Here is a 19,666-nt window from a genome sequence, read left to right as displayed (position 1 = left end):
ACAACATTATTAACTGTGATTAAACTGCTTTAGAAGCTCACGATTATAGTTACACGCTGGAGGTGTTCGGCCAATCACAGCGCACTGGGTCAGCTGGCCAATCAGAGCACTCGGAGCTTTACAAGAGGCGGGGCTTTGTAGAAATCAGTGCGTTTCAGACAGACGGGGAATAGAGGTGCTGCAACAATGTACAGTATGTGTGTTTTTTTAACATTAAAAAAACTATTTTATCACATTTAATAATCAAAATAATTAAGTTTTAAAATAGCATCACATGACCCCTTTAAACCAGACAAACTTCCAAATGTTTAGGTAAAAAGCATCTTTGTGCATAAATGATACATGCTTTGATATTTTAAAAGTTACTAGGTTACAAATGTTTTTTGGGGCCACTGTATGTAAATAGTTCATAGATGAGCAAAACTATGAGTAAAACTGTGGCAACAAAATCAGTTATCAGGGATTAAATATTTACGGATATGTAAATATTTACGGATATGTAAATATTTATGCATATGTTTGTAAAATCATCTCTCTTTGAGTTTTTGCATATCATAACAGTAGGGTTAGAGGTCAGTGCACTTGTCCTGGCAACTGGATAAACAGTTTCATTATATGAAAATGTTTGGAACAACATGAGGATGAGTAAATGATTTTTGTCTTTAAAATGCACATACTGTATATGACTGATTATTGTGAAACGGTGTGGTTTCTCAGGTGTAGGGTTCCTGTGTCACAGCAAGTGTCGTCTTCATCACCTCATCACAGTCTGACCCAAAACACTCACAACCTGCCCAGATACTCCAACCATCCCAGAACATCCCAGCCTGCGCTTCAGGACAGTACGTCCCCGCTTTTCTTTAGTTTATTTCATACATGAGGAAACAACACTTACATGCACACTCATAATGCAATTATAATGGGCTTTTGGCAATATTGCAATTAATTTACCTTATGCTAACATAATCCTTGGATAAAACCATTGCAAGTAAACCCATAATTGTATTAATGAGGCGTACACCGATTTTAATTGCAATAAACAGACATTTAAACACCTTAAAGGTGCAGTGAGCGATTTCTGAGAAACGCTGTTGAAAGTGGATCGGATAGAGCACAAAAAGCACTTGTAGCCAATCAGCAGTAAGGGGCGTGTCCACTCATGAGGGGGAGGTGCCTGTGTTGCAGAGTGTGTTAGTGGATTTGGGGGCGGAGCTATAAAAATAGGGGTGTGGCCCTCTTAGGTAGGGGCGTGTTTGTGTTGGTGATTTCAAATATCAACAGCGTTTCTCAGAGATCGCTCACTGCACCTTTAACCACACGTGCTCGGACGGACACGCATGACTCGTGTTGCTCACACAACTTCATTAATAAATTAATCTGACGTTTTTTCCTCCACTCTGAATCACTTTATTTTAAACTTGAAGGTTTGCTGTGTTTATTTGCAGGGCTACACAATTATAATTTGTTTTTAAAATACAAATATTAAAATTTATTATATATATTTCTATTGTAATTTTTCACTGTAAAAGAAAAATTGAGTATTTAAGAAAGATTGTAATAATAATAACTAGTTTTATAACATAAAAATAATAATAACTTTCATTTAACGTAAACCACACCATCATAAACCACTAGCTTGGCGCTCTTTTTTTATTGCCTTTTTTTGTATCACATATTTTAATAATCATCATAAATTAGTTATCATTCGAAAGCTTACGAACTCAAAATTCATCCTGTGAAACCCGTTTTGAAATTGGACATTGCGTTACCATAGAAACGGTACTTTAAATTATTTTAGCTGGCTCCTCCCCTAGTGGGCGTCGTCAGGTTTCATATTACAACTTTTTTTTTAACTACTTTATTATTTAAAACCTTTTCTAATCTTGACAAAACACATGTCGTCGGAAAGGTCTGAGGCTCAAGGTTCCGTATTTGGTGACTATTTTGTGACAGAAGTGATACTTGGACAGAAATATATTAACTTGTTACAGGAAAATGCATCAAAAGAATTCAGTGGAATGTAGGTTACATATTTTTGGTACAGCGTATAAACAAAAACTCATAGGAACTACATTTTTTGTGATATCAACTTCAAATTTGGAACACAGCTTGGTTAGATATATGGCTTTGATTTTATAGTAGTTTTATAGTAAAAATTATTTTGTAAAATATATATAATATCTAAAATATAAAATGTTCAGTACAGTACATTTGATTTACAGTAAATCTAAACTTCCATAACTTTTTCATACTTTCATTTTTTTAATCTTTCATTTCAGTCAATAATCTGCTGAGTGTCTTCTATAAAACAAGACCAAAAATAGGTCTATATTCCAAAGCATTCTTGAATTACAACCATTTAAGTTTGGATATTGCATTTTCACGTCTATTCTCAAAAAGGGGGGTGACAGTTATGCTTCATATTTGTCAAAAAACTCCTCACTACAAGTATGCAAAGATGTTTGATGTATGTTTTCTTTCCCAAATGCACATTAAAGCGACTCAAACTCAAAGCAGATGCAGATGGAGACGCTGCAACCCCCCGTTGCTCACGTGTAAATGAACCCCGTGCCTGAAACACGCAGCGCATATACGCAGCCATATCACCATTTCAGTTTTTATTTGTATTAATAGTGCAGGTGGCAGATCCGTGTGGCGTCTGACACTAAATATAAACTCATTTACATATAAGCCATATGTGCAGTAAGCAGACGCAGAATGCATATTTAAGACGTGACCGTAAGCGGAGAACGGACCGATCGGCACTGAATGATTCACAAACTTGTCCTTCCGCTCTTAGAGCAACAGATGGCAGATGTCTGTCAGGCCGAGGCAAAAATAGATCCATCTAATGCATGTACAAATCTCAGCGTACAGATTTTAGGACTTTTTCCAAGCTCAAATGAGGAAATATCATTCATTCTGCATGCAATCTTAAATTAAGGACATAATAGTTCAGTTTTGGATGTTGTGAGTAATGTTTTTTCATTAACACTCAGGTTTCTCTGGTGACGCCCGCACCGTGTTCTCATACACTGACTCACCGCAGGAGAACAAGCAGATTTCTTCCTTTTCCATGATGCAGATGCCCATGTTTGAGGAACATCTGGGCTCCTCAGACGCGTCTCAGCCCGAGCTCGACCTCGTCCACAGAACCATCACTGGTAAAAACACACATGAATACTGTAAAGCATCATGACACGCACTGCAGAATCTAACTTATTATTTAAAGTTTACATGTTCATCTTTCATGTGTTTAAAGAAAATCCAGCTTTTAATGTAGTTTATGTGTCTATGTGGTGTTTTTAATGTGCTTTAAGACACACCATGTGTAAGTTCATAAGTCGACACCATTGCTGAGTATTTCCTCCTTAAAACTGCAGTGAACCAAAGACAGTCTCAAAAACACGCTTTGAAATCGCTGGTGTTTCTGACGTCACAAACTACCTTGTAACCAATCAGATCAGCGTGTGATCGTCAACCAGTGGATCTCTGAGCTGAGTGAGGGAGTGGAGGCGGGGCTCATTTGCATATTCATAGAACCGCGCATACTAAATGAGGCGAGGGTGTCGAGTTACATTCAAGATATTTTAAGGCATGAGGATTTTTGTTCAAGGAAGAAACTTTTAAATATGTAATCATGGTGATCAAAGATGAGTTTTAAGCGATAAAATTAATGACTACAGGGGGACTTTAAATATATGAAATGTGTTTTGAAAGCACTGTTTGACAAATGCAAATGCTGTTATAGTAGGTTACACTTTATTTTAAGGTGATGTAGTTACATTGTAATTACTCATAAGTTCTGAGTAAAATGATTGACTACAGGGGACTTTAATGTTGCTGTTTTTAAGCATGAAAAAGCTCTGCAAAGTTACAAAGTCTCTCTATATCAGTGTCAGTGTTTCTGAACTCCTGAAACGCCTCCATTGTAGTCTTGAGTTTCTTCTGGGAACGAACACGTCACAATTTTCCTCATTTAAATGATTAATATAAACTCGAAGCGCTCGACCAATCACAACACACTGCTCCAGCCGACCAATCAGAGCACAGTGTGCTTTTCAGAAGGAGGGGCTTCATAGAGACAGGAACTAAACAGAGCGTTACTGACAGACTGGGAAGAGAGGAGCCGCAACAATGGAGAATATGAGGAGAATAATCAACATTCAAGCAGGAAAACCTGTTCTAGTAGAGCCTGAAAACAAGAGGGGCATAATATGGTCTCTTTAAGGGCCAAAGACTATTCAAGGCAAACTAGAAACCTTTTTTAAAATGTCAATTAATGTACTTTCTGAATAAAAACGTTGCCTATTATTGTGTGTTTGTGACAACAGTGTTCGACTGCCAAACCGGACCGGAGGAGTTTCTGGGAGAACCGGTGCCTTCCCTGTTGGAGGACAATTATCTTCACATCCCGAGGTGCTCGAGCCGGATCTCATGCGTCTTTACCGAAGGATGAAGGTTTCCTCTCATCAACCCAAACAACTCACTCGCTCTGTTTAAAGAACTTTCCTCATGGACACTTAATCATGGGAGAAACTGGACATTTAAGCCAAACTTACACTGTAAAAATGTCAGAGCATGTGTTTTTATCTGTGCGTAAAACATCACTTTCTTCATCATTTGTGCTCATTTCCAAACATATATCTGTTGTTTTATTTCAAACCAGACAAGTTTATTTCTTGCCAAATGTTTAGCTTAAAAAGCATGTTTCCTAACACTAAACGACATGCTTTGGTATTTTAAAAGGGTATAAAAGTTTTTTTTGTAATGTACAGTGAATAAGCAAAACTATAAATATACCCCAACAACAAAATGCACTTAACACAGATTTAAAGCCATACCGATATGTAAATATGTATGCATATGTCTGTAAAGTGTTATCTGCTAAAAGAAAAATCAACTTTGAACATTGAGGTTTGCATAACCTTGTTCATATCGATGTGTATTCTGGGGATAAAATGTTTAAATTCCTCCAGAATGTCATTGCTTTTACTTTAATACTTTGTTGTCATGCTCTAATCTCAGCAATCTGTTAACATTAAACTGAATGATTTTCCTTGGAAAAACACTGTATACAAACGTTTTTGCAAGAAAAAAAAAGAATCTTTGTTGTAAAAAGGTTTAATTTGAGGGTTACTCAACTATTTATTTTTTTACATTTTAACAAATTACAACAACGAATAATTGGTGGCCCAAATAAAAGAAAATACATAAAACACTATACAATAGTAAAATAAAAAAAAAATATGTTTTTTTTTGTATATAGATAATATTTTGTAAATATATATACGTTTTTCTCTCCATTGACTCATTTTTGGTGGGTGTGGCTTCATCCAATTAATTGTAAAGGTTTTTCGTGCACATAGTAGGAGTACATGCAAAATATATCTCTGGTTTTGACTACAAAAATCTTGAGGTATTCCTTCAAGCAAAAAAAAAAAAATACAAGGGAGTAAAAGGCAGGTCTACATGCAGGTCTAAATTGTCATAATCTCAATCTGATTGACTTTATTCAACAGAATTCATCAAAAGTGAGGCTGATTATTGAGTACAAGGGAAAGTGGTTTCTGGTTTGACGCACAAGCCCCGCCCTTCTTTCTCATCTCAACGTCTCAACCAGACCTGCTTTCAAAAGCCCCGCCCACTCATCGTTGGGCGCCTCCTATTGGTGGTTTACACACAGCCCACGATAATCATTTATTTTGCAATACATACTTGCATTCGCCAGTTTCAGCCCTTTTATGATAATTATTTCCTCAGTACTTTAATCAATAATAAATCAGCCGCAAATTATTTCAAAAACAAGAGGCCACAAAGAGAGTCGCGCGCGCGGACTCCTCCCCTCCCATCACCACAAGCCCCGCCCCTTCACTGAACGTCACGTTTGGTTGCGCACTGAGCTTTATATACAAGCTCCGCCTCTTTCCGCAGCGTCAAGTTAGTTTACGCGGCGAGCTTTATAGCAACCGTTGCCCCGAGTTGCAGCGCCATAGTCACCGTAGTCCTGGCGACTGTAACCCACCAACAATAACAACAACAACCTCCTCCTCTCCTCTCTCCATCCTTACACCACCTTCCTCTCATCCTCATCCTCATCCACACCAGTCCAGGTGAATATTTCAATATTAACATCTCGTTTCCAAAGTGTGTTCACTGTCTAACCGCTCGCGTGATGGTTGTGGCTTTGTGTTTCTGTTTGCATACCGGAGTAAATCTCCTGAGCTCGTGTTGTTTGTGGAGCTTTTACGGCTGTCGTTTTATTCTCTGACGGTTTATTCCGTTTCTATTGATGCGGCGCGTCCAGATGTTTCGCTCCTCATCTGCTTTATGTATTGAAACCCGAGGAGCGAACGACATCTGTCGGCGTCTGAATAGTGCTAATTGATAAATATGTGTTTAATGACGTGGAAACGCGATGAAAACGCTGTTGTATTGAAGCGCAGCATCATTTTCTCACGATGCAGGTGTTGCTAAGCGGCTAATGTTAGCATGATGAGCCCGAATGAAGCGATTCTTCATCACACTTTCGGTTTAGGAATCAAAATCACATCTTGTGTGTATTTTTTGCGCTTTGAGTCGTTTAACACGATCTTCAAGTTGTATATCTGAGTGGTTTTGATCGCTGGGTGTTGTTTTATCGTTAGCCTCAGACGCTCATTTGTAAACGAAACAATGAATTTTGTCTTGAGGCAGGTGTTTGTGCTTGTGTTTTCCGCTGATAAATGCTAATGGAGGATTGTAGAGGTGATTCTGTGGGGTGTAATGACACATATGAAGATTATCTGTCTGTCTTCTATTGTTATAAAGCAGGAGTTACTCTTGCTAAGCTATTGGCCCTCTGTGGTCGTGTCTCAATCATGTCGTGCTCCCTATATAGGGCATCATCGTGCACCCTAAACACAGTCTCGTGGACCCGTTCTAGGGCATCATACACTAGCATCTCTGTCTATGTAGGCAGCTCATTAGATGTTTCACAGATAATCACACTGATTATTTGCACAGCTGTGCAAAATCCACCTGTTTATTGGCAGATTCATTTATAACAATATTAGCAGGGCTGGGGATTGATTGACACGGTTCGATTTCAATTCACAAGCTTGCAATTCTGATCTCGATTCGATATGGATTTATTCGGATTTATGTACATTTTTCCTCCAGCAAAAAAAAAATATAATGCTATAATGCTGTAAACTATACAGGGAGGTAAATCCACCTATTACTAGGTTATTACAGGTTAAATAACTTTGTAATGCCATAATTCTGATAATACATAAGCATTTAAATGCCATAAACTTGTTTTCATGAAGGATTTATTCAAACATAAATGTAACATTGAAGAACAGGTTGAGTAAAAATATAGTGCGTATACTAATCAACATGCTCCTCTAGAGTTATTTTTCTAGTTAACTTAGTTTATGGTCATTGAATGTCTTTTCTGAGGTAAATATAGCGTTACGTGACATTATATCCACGGTCGAAACACTGATTGATGGATTACATGAGACATGAGTGATTTCAGGAAGTTGTTCTGGATCTTTCATCATTTCCTTCTGATGTTCGCTGATGTTTATTTGCTGCTGTAACTAGTAGTAAAGAGGAAGGGTCGATCGGTCTGTCACACACATTAAACACACATTTACTGACCGAATTCAGTGATGAAATGACAGGATTTGAAAGCCGAGAATGTTTCATATTAAAAGTATCAAAGCTTATTGTGATTATTGGATGGCAGGTTCAACCTTGGGATTTAAGAATCAATGTCGGATTATCAAAACGAGAATCGGGAAATCAATATTTTTTAACTCAGCCCTTCATATTAGTGTTTACCGTCACTTACTGGATGTTGGCTGGCTCAGATTCAAAATCAGATTTTTTGGCGCTTCTTAGCATATTGCCGAAGTATTTATATACAAAACCAGTCACAAGGGTACATTGAAAATGAGATTCATATATAATCTGAAAGCTGAATAAATAAGCTTTTCATTTATGTATGGTTTGTTAGGATAGGACAATATTTGGTCGATATGTGACCCTGGACCACAAAACCAGTCACATGGGTCTTTTTTTTTTTTAATTGAGATTTATACATCATATGACAGCTGAATAAATAAGCTTTCCACTGATGTATGGTTTGATAGGACAATATTTGGTCGAGATACAACTATTGAAAATCTGGAATCTGAAGGTGCAGAAAAATCTAAACATTGAGAAAATCTGCTTTAAAGTTGTTCATTTATGTTGGCGATTGTGCTGCATTCACTCACACAAATAATTTGTTAATATATTAGGAAATGCACTAAATATCTTCATGGAACATGATCTTTACTGAATATCCTAATGATTTTTGGTATAAAAGTAAAATCTATAATTTTGACCCATACAATGTATTGTTGGCTATTGCCACAGATATCCCCGTGCGACTCGAGACTGGTGACGTGATCCAGGGTCACACAAGGGCTGTATAACTTGATCAAACATGATTGCAATTTCTGTTACTCTCAGTTATTAAACTCTCCAGCCAGAAAAACATATTTTGAACAAAAAATGAGAAAATTGAGTTTTTTTTCTCCAAAGATTACAACGTGCGTCAGCAATGGCTCGTTCCTGCGGCTTCTGTTCTCAGAAGATGTGTAACAGCGCCCCCTATCGTATAACAGATGGAAAGCAGGAACATTGTCAATTATGTCAATGTCAGGAAAGCGTCGCCTCAAATGATGGAAAACTCAGTCAGCTGCAGGGAAAGTGTTAAGCGTAATCGTCTGCGATATTTGTGACTATAATGTGTGCGATTGTGGTTGCTGAATAAATGCACTTATGTGCTACGATACACAGTCTTTTGTTGTTTTATTAGAAAAGCATTAACATGGTTTAGAATTATTGTCATTACTTTTGAGGGAACCTCGGTGAAAAATAAAAATGCTAAGTGTATACTTGCAGCCAGACTAATTACCAGTACACCTCAAGTGTGTTCATGATTAGTTAACTTGAAGTGTGCTATTTTGAAACAGCTAATTTTGTACCAAATATATTTTAGTTGTAATTAAGTTGTAGTAAAGCATAACTTTAAGTGTACTTTTGTGAGCTAAATTGGAACAACTTCAAGTATATTTAAGTATATGCCTGTGTAGGGACAAATTACATGCTTGATTAGTGATATTAAAGTGTACTTTATTTGTGTTACAAGTACATTACAAATTCATTACGAGTGTCTTCGAAACATACAAGCAATATACCATAAGTGTATTTATATATATTTTATATATAATATATATTTTTGCCGTTTTCGCCTTTTGTTAGGATAGGGCAGTAGTTGGACAGGAAGTGAGGTGTGAGAGAGAGAGAGAGAGAGAGGACGGGATCAGGAAAGGTCCTCAAGCCGGACTCGAACTCGGGTCTCCTGAAGCACGTCGGCGCACTTGCCCGCGAGGCTAACGTGGTGTGATATATTTGAGTAAAAAGTATGGGCTCATTAATTTAACCTTTGGCTTATTCCAAATACCACAAACTAAACACTTTATCTTCAATAAGAAATGCACATTATTAGACAAATAATACTTAGCTATACTTTGTACAAAATACTATTGTATACTATAATGTATTTTGAAAGTATACTTTCAGTGCATTGTTACAATGATCATTGCCAGCACAGTTAAAATATACCTAAAATATATTTTTAATAAAGTGCAAATAAATACACTTTTAAAAAATAAAAAGATTTTTCACTTCAAGTATATTTTTCTAAAATATACTAAAGTACAATTATTTAAAAGTGTGTTAAAAGTTGTATTGTGAAAATATGTAAAAGCAGTTTGTGTTCTCTCCTCTGCCACGTTTCTCAGATATTTATCCTGTAATCAAGGTTTGAAATGAACTTTTTTCCACTCACTGGCCAGTTTGGCCACTAGATTCTTAAGTTACCAGCCATTCAGAACTTCTACTAGCCAAAAGAAGAAGAAATAAACCAGATTAACTACGTCACAGTTTATAAAATTGGGATTTTATACATTAGTTTATTATTCATCCAACATCTCCTTCCTTTATCATCCTCAACCTTTTCACCAAAAATGTGTTTTAGGTGCACAGATTAATACAGGAGAAAGGAAAATAACAATGTGTTTTCTGTTCACCAAATGCCTTTTAATCTTCGCTATTGCTTCAATGCAAATGAACAAGCGCGCCGTTATGTGTTGCGCAGTGACGTGTGTGTTCAAGTAAGCAGATATGAGCAGATTCTGCGCTATACGCTGTGTTTAATATATCATGATGACTCTCGAGATTTGTCTTACACAAACTTCCTCAGGAAAGAGAGTAAATATAACGAGTAGCACGCCACGTTAGCTAGAGATTTGACACGTTACCCGCCACTGTCGATCTTTACCCGCATTCGGCGGGTGTTCATTTCCTTCAAACCCTGTCTGTAATATATAGGCTAATGCAGGAGATGCTAGAAATGCTGATCTGTGAATGAGCTTTTCCTGATGTCCTGGAGATAATGGCTCAGCGTAACCCGGCGGTTCCTGCTAGTTTATAAGCGGCGTGTCAGTTTCAGCCTCGTCCGTCTGTATTCTCCTGGCGCAGAAGTTGACGATGGTGCAGAAATGTGACCTATCTTCCCATAATCCAGTGCAGCAGCTGAGCTAACCGCTGAGGGTTTCCTAGGGTTGCATCAGGGTCCTCTGCGAGATGAAGTGGCGTCTCGCTTCCCCTGTCGTCTTCATTACGGGCCGAGGAACACGTGCTGGAGGAGACCGGAGAGAGGCAGCATGGGATAGCGCTCCATCCAACCTGATGAACTGATGACATCCTGGAGTTACACTGATCTCAGTGCGAGTCAAAGTTAGGGATGCACCGGGATGAACATTTTGGCTGATACCGATAACCGATAATTCTTCCTTGAAAGCCGATAACCGATATATCGGCCCATAAATCTAAACCCACATTGTTATATGAATTTTGAGAGCCTGATTACAAAAACGAGTCTCATCATCAAAAGCCACGTCCCAAACACACAATTATGATGTTCTGTGGCCGATATGACGGACTTGCGCTGCACATGCTGCACTGAACTGTGGTTTCCCTTTTTTGAAGTGATTCCAATCATATTTCAAGCCATTCATAATCATCATGTTGAACATCTGAAGAGTCTCAGCTGAAGGACATAATACATTATTTATCAGCTTTAATATATCAGAGAATTTTTCTTATCAGGCCGATAACGATAACGTTAAAAATGAACATATATCGTCCGGTACCGATATATCGTGCATCCCTAGTTAAAGGAGGATTGGAAACATGTGTCGCATCTTCTCTGAAAGCAATCAGAGACCATCCAACTAATGAAGTCGATCAGGTTATTCCAGGTGTTTCTTTAGGTGTTATTTTCTGTCGTTCTCCCTCCCCCCCCACCCCCCACCCCCCACCCCCCACTGTAGTCCGTTAATGCCAAACCAAGAGGACATGATGTCAGAACCCCCAGTTATCAGCTCACGTTACCACTTATCTACGGTCAGGTGTGGAGTGTAACCGGGGCCCTGCCACCTGTCCACAGTATCCGGTTGCTTTCCAATCGCTTTAAGAGATACTGATTGAGTAAATTATTCATTTCCATTTCATCTCAAGCGAAACCCATCGAGGTTCACGGCTCACGAGTGTGTGGGCGCATGCAGCTCCGGGGAATCTACAGGTTTTAAATCAAGACTAATCAACTCTACTTTATTTTAGCTTTATTATAGTGTGTTTTTAATCTAAACCAGCCCTGGCAGGGCTAAATATACATCCGCTACTGAAATCACCTCGATTGTTTCTGTATTCTGTACATTTGTGCTGCTGTTGATCGGCTTTGTGTTTGTTGGAATATGACGATGGGTTTTTTCAGTAGCCGATTACAATATAAGTCTCGAGATTTCATTAATGGTAATGTTGTGTTGTAGCTGAGTGTGTAAATGTGTCCAGTCCAGCTGTTTTTAATGACCCTACAAGCTCAATTAAACCATCTAAACACTAAACGTACTGCAGGCATTCATCTGACTACATCCGACAGGCAAACTACAGATACAGGTTTTATTTTACAAAGCAATATTATACTGTGGTTCTCTTGGTTTTGCATGCATTCATAATGTCTTTGATTAAAAAAAAATAGTGTTTCACAATTTCTTTCTTTATAAAGCACAATTTAATACGACAACAGCTGCCAAACATTGCTGTACAAAGACCTTAAATATAATATTAATGGGTAACACTTTATTTTACAGTGTCCTTGTTGCATATGTTACATGTACTTACTGTACTAATAACAGTAAATTATACATAATTACATGCAATTAACCCTCAAACAAAACCTAATCCTACCCTAACCCGTTAGTAAGTACATGTAGTTAATTATTATTACTCAGTACTTAAATATATAATTACACTGTAATGATGACACCTTAAAATAAAGTGTATTTAATACATAAACCAAATGATACAACAATAGCATAAACACAAATTCAAAGTAAAACACGCCTCCTAATGCACCTAATCGAGATTAAAAGCCCAGGATATGCATGTTTCACTGCGTTATCATCACAAATAAAGCAATATATACACGTGTACGGTGGTCTAAAGGCACATTTGACCCCTGACTCGTGGGGGAGAGGCAGCGCTGGGCCTTTGTTCCCCTTCAGCCGTGAGTGTGCGTTTGCTGTGGGTTAAGTGGGCCACAGGGGAGCGCATGAATGAGCGGAGGTGAAGTCAGCTGGGGGGGTGGAGGGGTGTTCAGACAGGTGCCTGTTTATTCACCACCACAGGGAGCAGGTGGGGTTAGGCCACACAATACACGTCAGCCGGGGCTTTACAGCGGACATCAGGAGCAGTTTATCAGGACTTCTACACAAGATTATTAACATCATAAAAGTCTGAGGTGGAGAATTTTCTTGTTAGTTGTCTGAGATGGTCATTCATTTACTGTGCAAAACACACGGCTGTTGATGAACTTGTCACGAGTGAAACCTGTATTTAATGCATTTACTTTCACTGTTTGGGTTCGGATGAGGACATGTCACATGTTTCATAGATAGACCATAAACGTCCGTCAAGTGTGCTGAAATACTGGAGTTTGGCTGGACCAATTAAATGTATCTATTTATTTCACTATGCTAATTATGCAGTTGGTTAGTTGCATGTGATTATTTGCATTTACCATAATATTTATTTACTGTGCTTAAGTAAACAATTATTATTATTATTTTTTGCATTCCACAGTTGCAGGTAATCATTTGCATTTATAATAGTATTTATGTATTCATTCACTATCAGGGTTGGACATCAAGCCTGGTCGTGTGCTTCAGTAGATCAGTCAGTACAAAAGTTGATTGTCTGGAAAAAACTAGATTTTTTATGTTGGAAATATGATGTATTCTGAAGCAATATTCTCATGTCGGCTCTGGCATGTTTAACCCTCTGGTGCTCTTCGTGTGGCGGTCAGAAATTACCTATTTTTTATTCATTGAAATTAATGTTCTCTGTATTATATTTTGATCATGTTTTTTATTTAATATTTTGTATTTTTAGGGAATTTAATGCTATTAAATTATATTTATGCAGTAGTTATTCCATTTATTCCTTTGAGCATAGAGCTGAAAATGAAACGTCCATCTTAAGGCCCTTAAGGCACACTGAGTCCGAAATTATCGCATGAGTTTTTTCGCTTTCGTGATTCGGTGGCTCTGAATTGTCAAAACACCATTCAAAATGTTTGCTACGGATGCAGAAAACGCAGAAAATCGAACCTGATTCGTTTTTTTTTTTGCCGGACGAAAGTTTCGGAGGCAGTGTACGAGCGTGACTGATATAACGTGGGGTCGTATTTATTTTTTAACGTGCGAAAATTTCGGACGCGAATTTCGGACACAGTGTTTTCAAGGGCCTTTAAACTGAGGTACATCTTGAAGACTTGACAGCACAAGTTTCTCAAGTGTTGCTGAAGTGAATACATTTAAAAAAGTGAACTTAAAAAAAAAAGTTACAGAATTTTACATCTATTGTTATGAAAAATGCACAAAAATACTATTTTGATAGATACTAAATCAAAGTGATTATTTTAACAAGCGGTGTTCCAAATTTGAGCTTGATCTGAGATGTTGTTTGGCCGCAGTACCAAAAGTTTCCACTAGATGAAATTCATATCTTTCATATCATATTCACATTTTTGTCTATATTTTTCAGGACCATTATGAATCATGTTCACGCTCGAAAAGTGAATAAATGGATTATAACTACTGCATAAATATAATTTAGTACCATAAAATCCCCTAAAAATACAAAATATCAAATATTTCTTAATATCAATATAATTGTTTTTTTCCATTTTTGACCGACACACCAGAGGATCAAGGACAACATACAAGTCTGTTTAAGGAAGGATTGTGAGGGAAAAAAATCAATTAAGACTTAAATTGACCCAGTTAGGAGTTAATAAGTAATAGTGCTGCATCATGTTTTAAGGGTGATGCTAATAAAACACAACAGTTGATGGGGATCCACAACGTTAAAACGTTGTCTCTGAATAGTTTGTTGTGGATGAAGTCTGTTGACTCAGTGTGTGTGTGCGCTGGAAATGTCGTGATTATGCGCGAGTCAGGAATGCTGGGTAATCAGACGTTAGGGCTGGGGGGGGGGTGAAGTGAACAACACCACCTGAACCCTTCAGGTAAATGAGGAGCAGAAGAAGAGGAGGTGCAGGAGACTCTGGGGAAAGATAATTAACCTGGAGAGACCTGATCATGGAAACATACGATCCAGTGTTTATCTGCAGCGAGAAGCAGGCAAACCCACGCTAACGTTCACAGGTTTCCTCACAGCAGACACGATTAAATATTAACTTCATTTATTGCTTTGGGTACGGGCAGTGTTCTCCACTCACTGACCTGCTCAGAACACACAGATAACCTCACCATCACTGATGTGTGTTTGTGGAAGCAGAGGACTGGAAGTGACCCAGCTTGATAAAACAAAAACTATATATATTATTTTTTATTTAGGTAACGACCCTCAGGGTTGTTATTACTAGTGTTTGCCAAGACGAGCATCACCATTACTAGTGCTTAAACGGCTAGCATTAAAGTGGTGGTATAATGCCCTCTTCACAAGATGTAAAATAAGTGTCTGATGTCCCCAGAGTGTGTGTGTGAAGTTTTAGCTCTAAATACCCCACAGATATGTTTATATAGCATGTTAATATTGTCACTTTTTGAGGGTGAGCAAAAACACAGTTTTGTGTCTGTTCCTTTAAATGCAAATGAGCTGCTGCTCCCGGCACAGGGGGCGGAGCTTCAACAGCTTGAGTCATTTTACCTCACACAGACACACACTGAACATTTCTAAAACTTTTAGCCTTTTATGTTCAAACCGGAGTCAGACAATGATGGAGAGACTCAAGAAGAAGTGACAACATGTAGAAGCAACAGGACATTTCTGAATGGTTAGTTGAAGAGTTTATGTAGCTTATGTGTAGTTATCTTCTAGTCATTGATTAGCATATTCTGTAGCATAAATCGTGTTCTGGGGGCGGGGTTTATGTAAATTTTAGGGTTAGTGATGTCACTAACCCGGGAGTAATGTGGTGTAGTCTCTACCAGCCGTTTGTTGTAGTCCTTAAAAAGTGATTTCTGTAAAAGCAAATCTCTCCCTTTGCTTTGAGCTTTGAGCGTCATAACTTTGCAGATGTTGTTTATGATCAAACAGCAACATTACACACTAACTAAAGTTAGAAAATTCAAATCATAATCAACCACCCCTTTAAAGTAATAATGCAAATTATTCCTCAAGCCATCCTAAGGTGTATGTACTGTCTATGACTTTCCTCTTTCATACGAACACAATCAGAGTTGTATTAAGTTATATCCTGCCTCTTCCAAGCTTTATAATGGCATTAAATAGTGCCTGTGTTTTTTAACCTCCAAAAAGCACATCCATCCATCATAAAAGGTAATCCATACGCCTCCAGCGGGTTAATAAAGGCCTCCTGAAGAGAAGCCATGGGTTTGAGTCGAGTTCTAGCGGTAGGGTGACCTCTGACCCGATCCTCTTCTCTTATATCCAAATCCTCAGACATTTTTCTTTAAAACTTCTCTTTTTGAAGGCCGTTCACACCAAGAACTATAACTATATTTGCGTCCACACCAAGTTTTTAAAGTTTTCTGACGTAGAGAATTTATCTGACGGAGTCAATATAGTGGAGTAAGACAACACCTAGTCTTTCCACCGCAACTTCAGAGGAAGAGAGACAGTGTTGTGGGAACGAGCGCTGGACACCTGAGGTAAAACTCCTACATTTATTCAGACGGTGTGAATGACGGTTTTCCAGATCCATGTTTTTGAGAAGCGGCTCGACTTGTCAAACAGTGCTGGGTTTACCTGGACCTCGGCGATTACCTTCTCCACAATGTCGTCTGTCGCTCTTAAATTAGGGGCTCATCATTTCTCGATATCGTTTTCGTTATAGTTGTGGTGATTCTTTAATATTGAGAACGATTTTTAGCACTAGGCTATATCTTTATCTTTATCGTTATTGTTATCGTCCTTGGTGTGAACGGGCCTTTAGACTTTTCTAACTTGTGTCCAGCGTTTTGTTTTGCTGTAGCCACTGCGTTCGTCAATTCTCACCTTGGCTTTACGCTACGCCTGCGTCATACAGCCTTACGGCAGGACATTTAAAAAAACATGCAAACTCCTTTTGTGGCCCATAATCGAAAGAAGGGCATACAGCATTATTACAACACCAGGGTGAGTAAATGAGGAGTTAGTTTTCATTTTGGGGTGAATTATCCCTTTAAATTAAACCAACCTGAAAGTTTAAGTTGAAGCTCTATAACTACTAACTGGACATAAATACAAAGTAAAACCGAAATTAAAATAAATTAAACCTAAATAGCAATATTTAAAAAAGACAGAAAATAAAATGACAAAAAGCACAAAACGGAATGAGTAAAAATTAAACTAAATTAACCCAACTAAAAATATATAAAGGTACTTCAAAATATTAAACTAAAATGACACTGGTGCATCACAGTGTTAGCTGAAACAAAAACAATTAAAACATTTGTTACTTTAAGTAACTGAAATAAAACTATAAAAAAATACAAATAAAATTGAAACTAAAAAACGTATTTGATTTGAGCTCATTTTAAATGTAGTTTATGTACTAAAATAAATGGAAACTATAGACATGTATACAAAAACTCAACATTAATCATGGAAACAAATACCAAGTGTCAGATTTACTAACCGCTTGTGCCAGCGCAAACCCTCTCTTGCCGTTAAATAACTACTGTCAGGATTCACTAAAGACACGCAGTGAAACATTAGCGCTGAAGAGGCGTTATCAGGGTTATTTCTGCTGCCGACATTAGTGCATATGTAGGAGTTTCCCTTTCAGACGCAGCATTAATGGGAGGAGAGTTTTTAAATGAATCACGCAAGGTGATGTACTAAAGTTTGCGCTCGTCAGTGTGCTGGTGTTTGCGCCATTATTTACTCCCCCCAAAAAAACACACGTCTTAAACCAGACGCTTCCTGGTAGATTGCATTGGTCATTATAGAGATGATCTGACTGCGTTTGTGTTCATTAATCTGCGTGTCGTCAGTAGATCACAAGCAGAACTCTCCAATCCCATCGCCGCTGTTTTGGAATTGCGCTCTCACGCTAATCTGCCTTGTTTAGTACAAACTTTAACTAAAATGAAAAAGAAAAAACAACTATATAAAGTAGGGATGTGACTGAGGATATTTTCCCACCGGTTAATCGACGTGTGACATCGCCGGTAATACAGTGCCAACAGCACCAGTTCTGGGGCGGATTGCTTGAATGGTGAGTTCATTAGCATATTATTCTTAATGAAAAACACAACAACAAATCAGTAAAATGACAAATACACTTAAATAGGCGATTTTACATTTCGCTTTGACACCAAATATTCCTCCATCATCTTCAGCTCCTCACTCTCGTGCTGAACTCTGACTCCTGCTGCTGATCTGTGCTGAGACTCTCGCTCGACTCGCATCTTATTAAGCAGAGACCTTCAGTTTTTAATTGTAGTGTCTGCCGCGGTGGGCAGGTGATGTAACCGGTGTTGCTTCTGAAACACACCGGTTACACCAACTGTTGTAGCAAGCCTCATATAAAGCCACACTGTCCTGCAGTGTGTGAATTGTGTTGTTTCGGAGAGTGTTAATGATGTGATTGTGTGTGTTCCTCAGGCGCCATGCAGACCCCCGAGGCCGGCGCTGACTCCTCGTCCAACACACTCCAGACCAGCGTACCTGTGCAGCCTGCAGTCAGCGGCCAGCAGGGGGCGTCTCAGCAGGTGACACACACACACACACACACTTACATCTATCTTTATGAGGACATTCATTGACAATGCAATCTCTAGCCGCTTACCCTAACCTCACCCATCACAACTAAGTGCCTAACCGACCCTTAACCTCATTATAACCTTATCCCTGAAACCAGTGGTAGAATGTAACGACGTACAAATACTTTGTTACTTTACTTAAGTACATTTTTCACGTATCTGTACTTTACTTAAGTAGAATCAATAGTGCATACTTTTGACTTTTACTTTGTTACTTTTTGCAGCAATTATTATACTTTCTACTCCACTACATTTCTACAACGTTTTGTTACATTTTCTGATCAGTTTTCCCCTGCCAAAACAGGGATTGAAAAAAATCTCCATGTTTTCGGTGGTGAAGCGTTCATGGTGGCGCTGCCAATAAAGCACCTAAAAGCTGTCACAAAGAACCGGCAAAAGTAATGAATGAATATGTAAAATATAACAAGGAGACATTAATTGTTTATTAATAAACAAGTGTTTTCTGTGTCAGTGTCGGCTGCACAGATGAAGTTGACGATGCTGACTCACGATCTTCGCAGTAGTGAACGTGCCAGAGAGAAATGCACATTTCATACGGATGACATAAGCAGAGAACAGTCTGTTTTCTTTCGTTTTGAATTGTTCTGTTCAAAAGTAGACATTTCAAGCTGTCTATAGATATATTTATCAGGTCTGTGAGGTAGAGGTCTTCACAGTGAACCCGAGACCCGTCGACCCGGGACCCGACCCGGGACCCGTACGGGTTCGGGTCTATATTTTAAATTATCAGCCGGGTCCGGGTCGGGTCCGAATTTATTACTTCGGGTCCCGGGTCTGTTTAACATGTGTAATACCCGTGCGATCGGAGTCATTAGATCAGACTCGGAGAAAACCCGGCCGTGATTAGACACTGCTTGTGTTTTTTTGTAACTTGCAACTTGTAAAATTAGGACACTCAAAATAAATTGCGTTAAAAAGCATATTTTAGGTTGATCCAGCTAGCGTGCATGTGCAGTCTCAAGCGCGTGTCATGTTTCTATGGCAACCAGCAGAGTTTCAGTGAGGGACCGCCAAACCGCGCTTTAGATTTTACAATATAAATTAACAGTCTTGTTTAATCTTAAAGTTTTAGTGGTCAGATTCAGACTCGATGCAGAGAAGAGAGCACGGAGATGATAGCAAATAAATAACGTCAGCGGCCATGGCACTGAACGAGCAATCGTTATTATAACGTTAGTTCAAAAGGGCAAACAGTCAAAGTTATTATGCGAGTTAACTCGAGTCAGAATGTATGTTACATGTGCAAG

The 19,666-nt window shown here is 38.4% G+C and overlaps 2 protein-coding genes across 3 annotated transcripts in view; both read left to right on the top strand.

Annotated features, from left to right (window-relative positions):
* The window catches only part of glis3 (GLIS family zinc finger 3), a gene marked incomplete at its 5' end in the record, with an annotated part of 44,525 nt that extends 39,406 nt beyond the window's left edge, over positions 1-5,119 (top strand). Inside the window, 3 exons of the mRNA XM_084401140.1 lie at positions 718-842; positions 3,000-3,164; positions 4,335-5,119. Coding sequence (XP_084257266.1) covers positions 718-842; positions 3,000-3,164; positions 4,335-4,459 — 415 coding nt within the window. The 3' untranslated portion in view covers positions 4,460-5,119. The remainder of the gene's footprint in view (positions 1-717; positions 843-2,999; positions 3,165-4,334) is intronic.
* An 844-nt stretch (positions 5,120-5,963) lies between these two features.
* rfx3 (regulatory factor X, 3 (influences HLA class II expression)) overlaps positions 5,964-19,666 on the top strand; it is a 38,701-nt gene continuing 24,998 nt past the window's right edge. For both annotated transcript variants that reach the window (XM_084400041.1, XM_084400040.1), the window contains exons 1-2: positions 5,964-6,113; positions 18,241-18,347. In XM_084400041.1, the coding sequence (XP_084256167.1) occupies positions 18,246-18,347 (102 nt within the window). In that variant the 5' untranslated portion in view covers positions 5,964-6,113; positions 18,241-18,245. The remainder of the gene's footprint in view (positions 6,114-18,240; positions 18,348-19,666) is intronic.

The sequence above is a fragment of the Rutilus rutilus genome (assembly GCF_951802725.1).
Source record: "Rutilus rutilus genome assembly, chromosome: 25".
In the NCBI taxonomy this organism is placed as follows: Eukaryota; Metazoa; Chordata; class Actinopteri; order Cypriniformes; family Leuciscidae; genus Rutilus; species Rutilus rutilus.
This window is presented reverse-complemented; position numbering and strand designations above follow the sequence as displayed.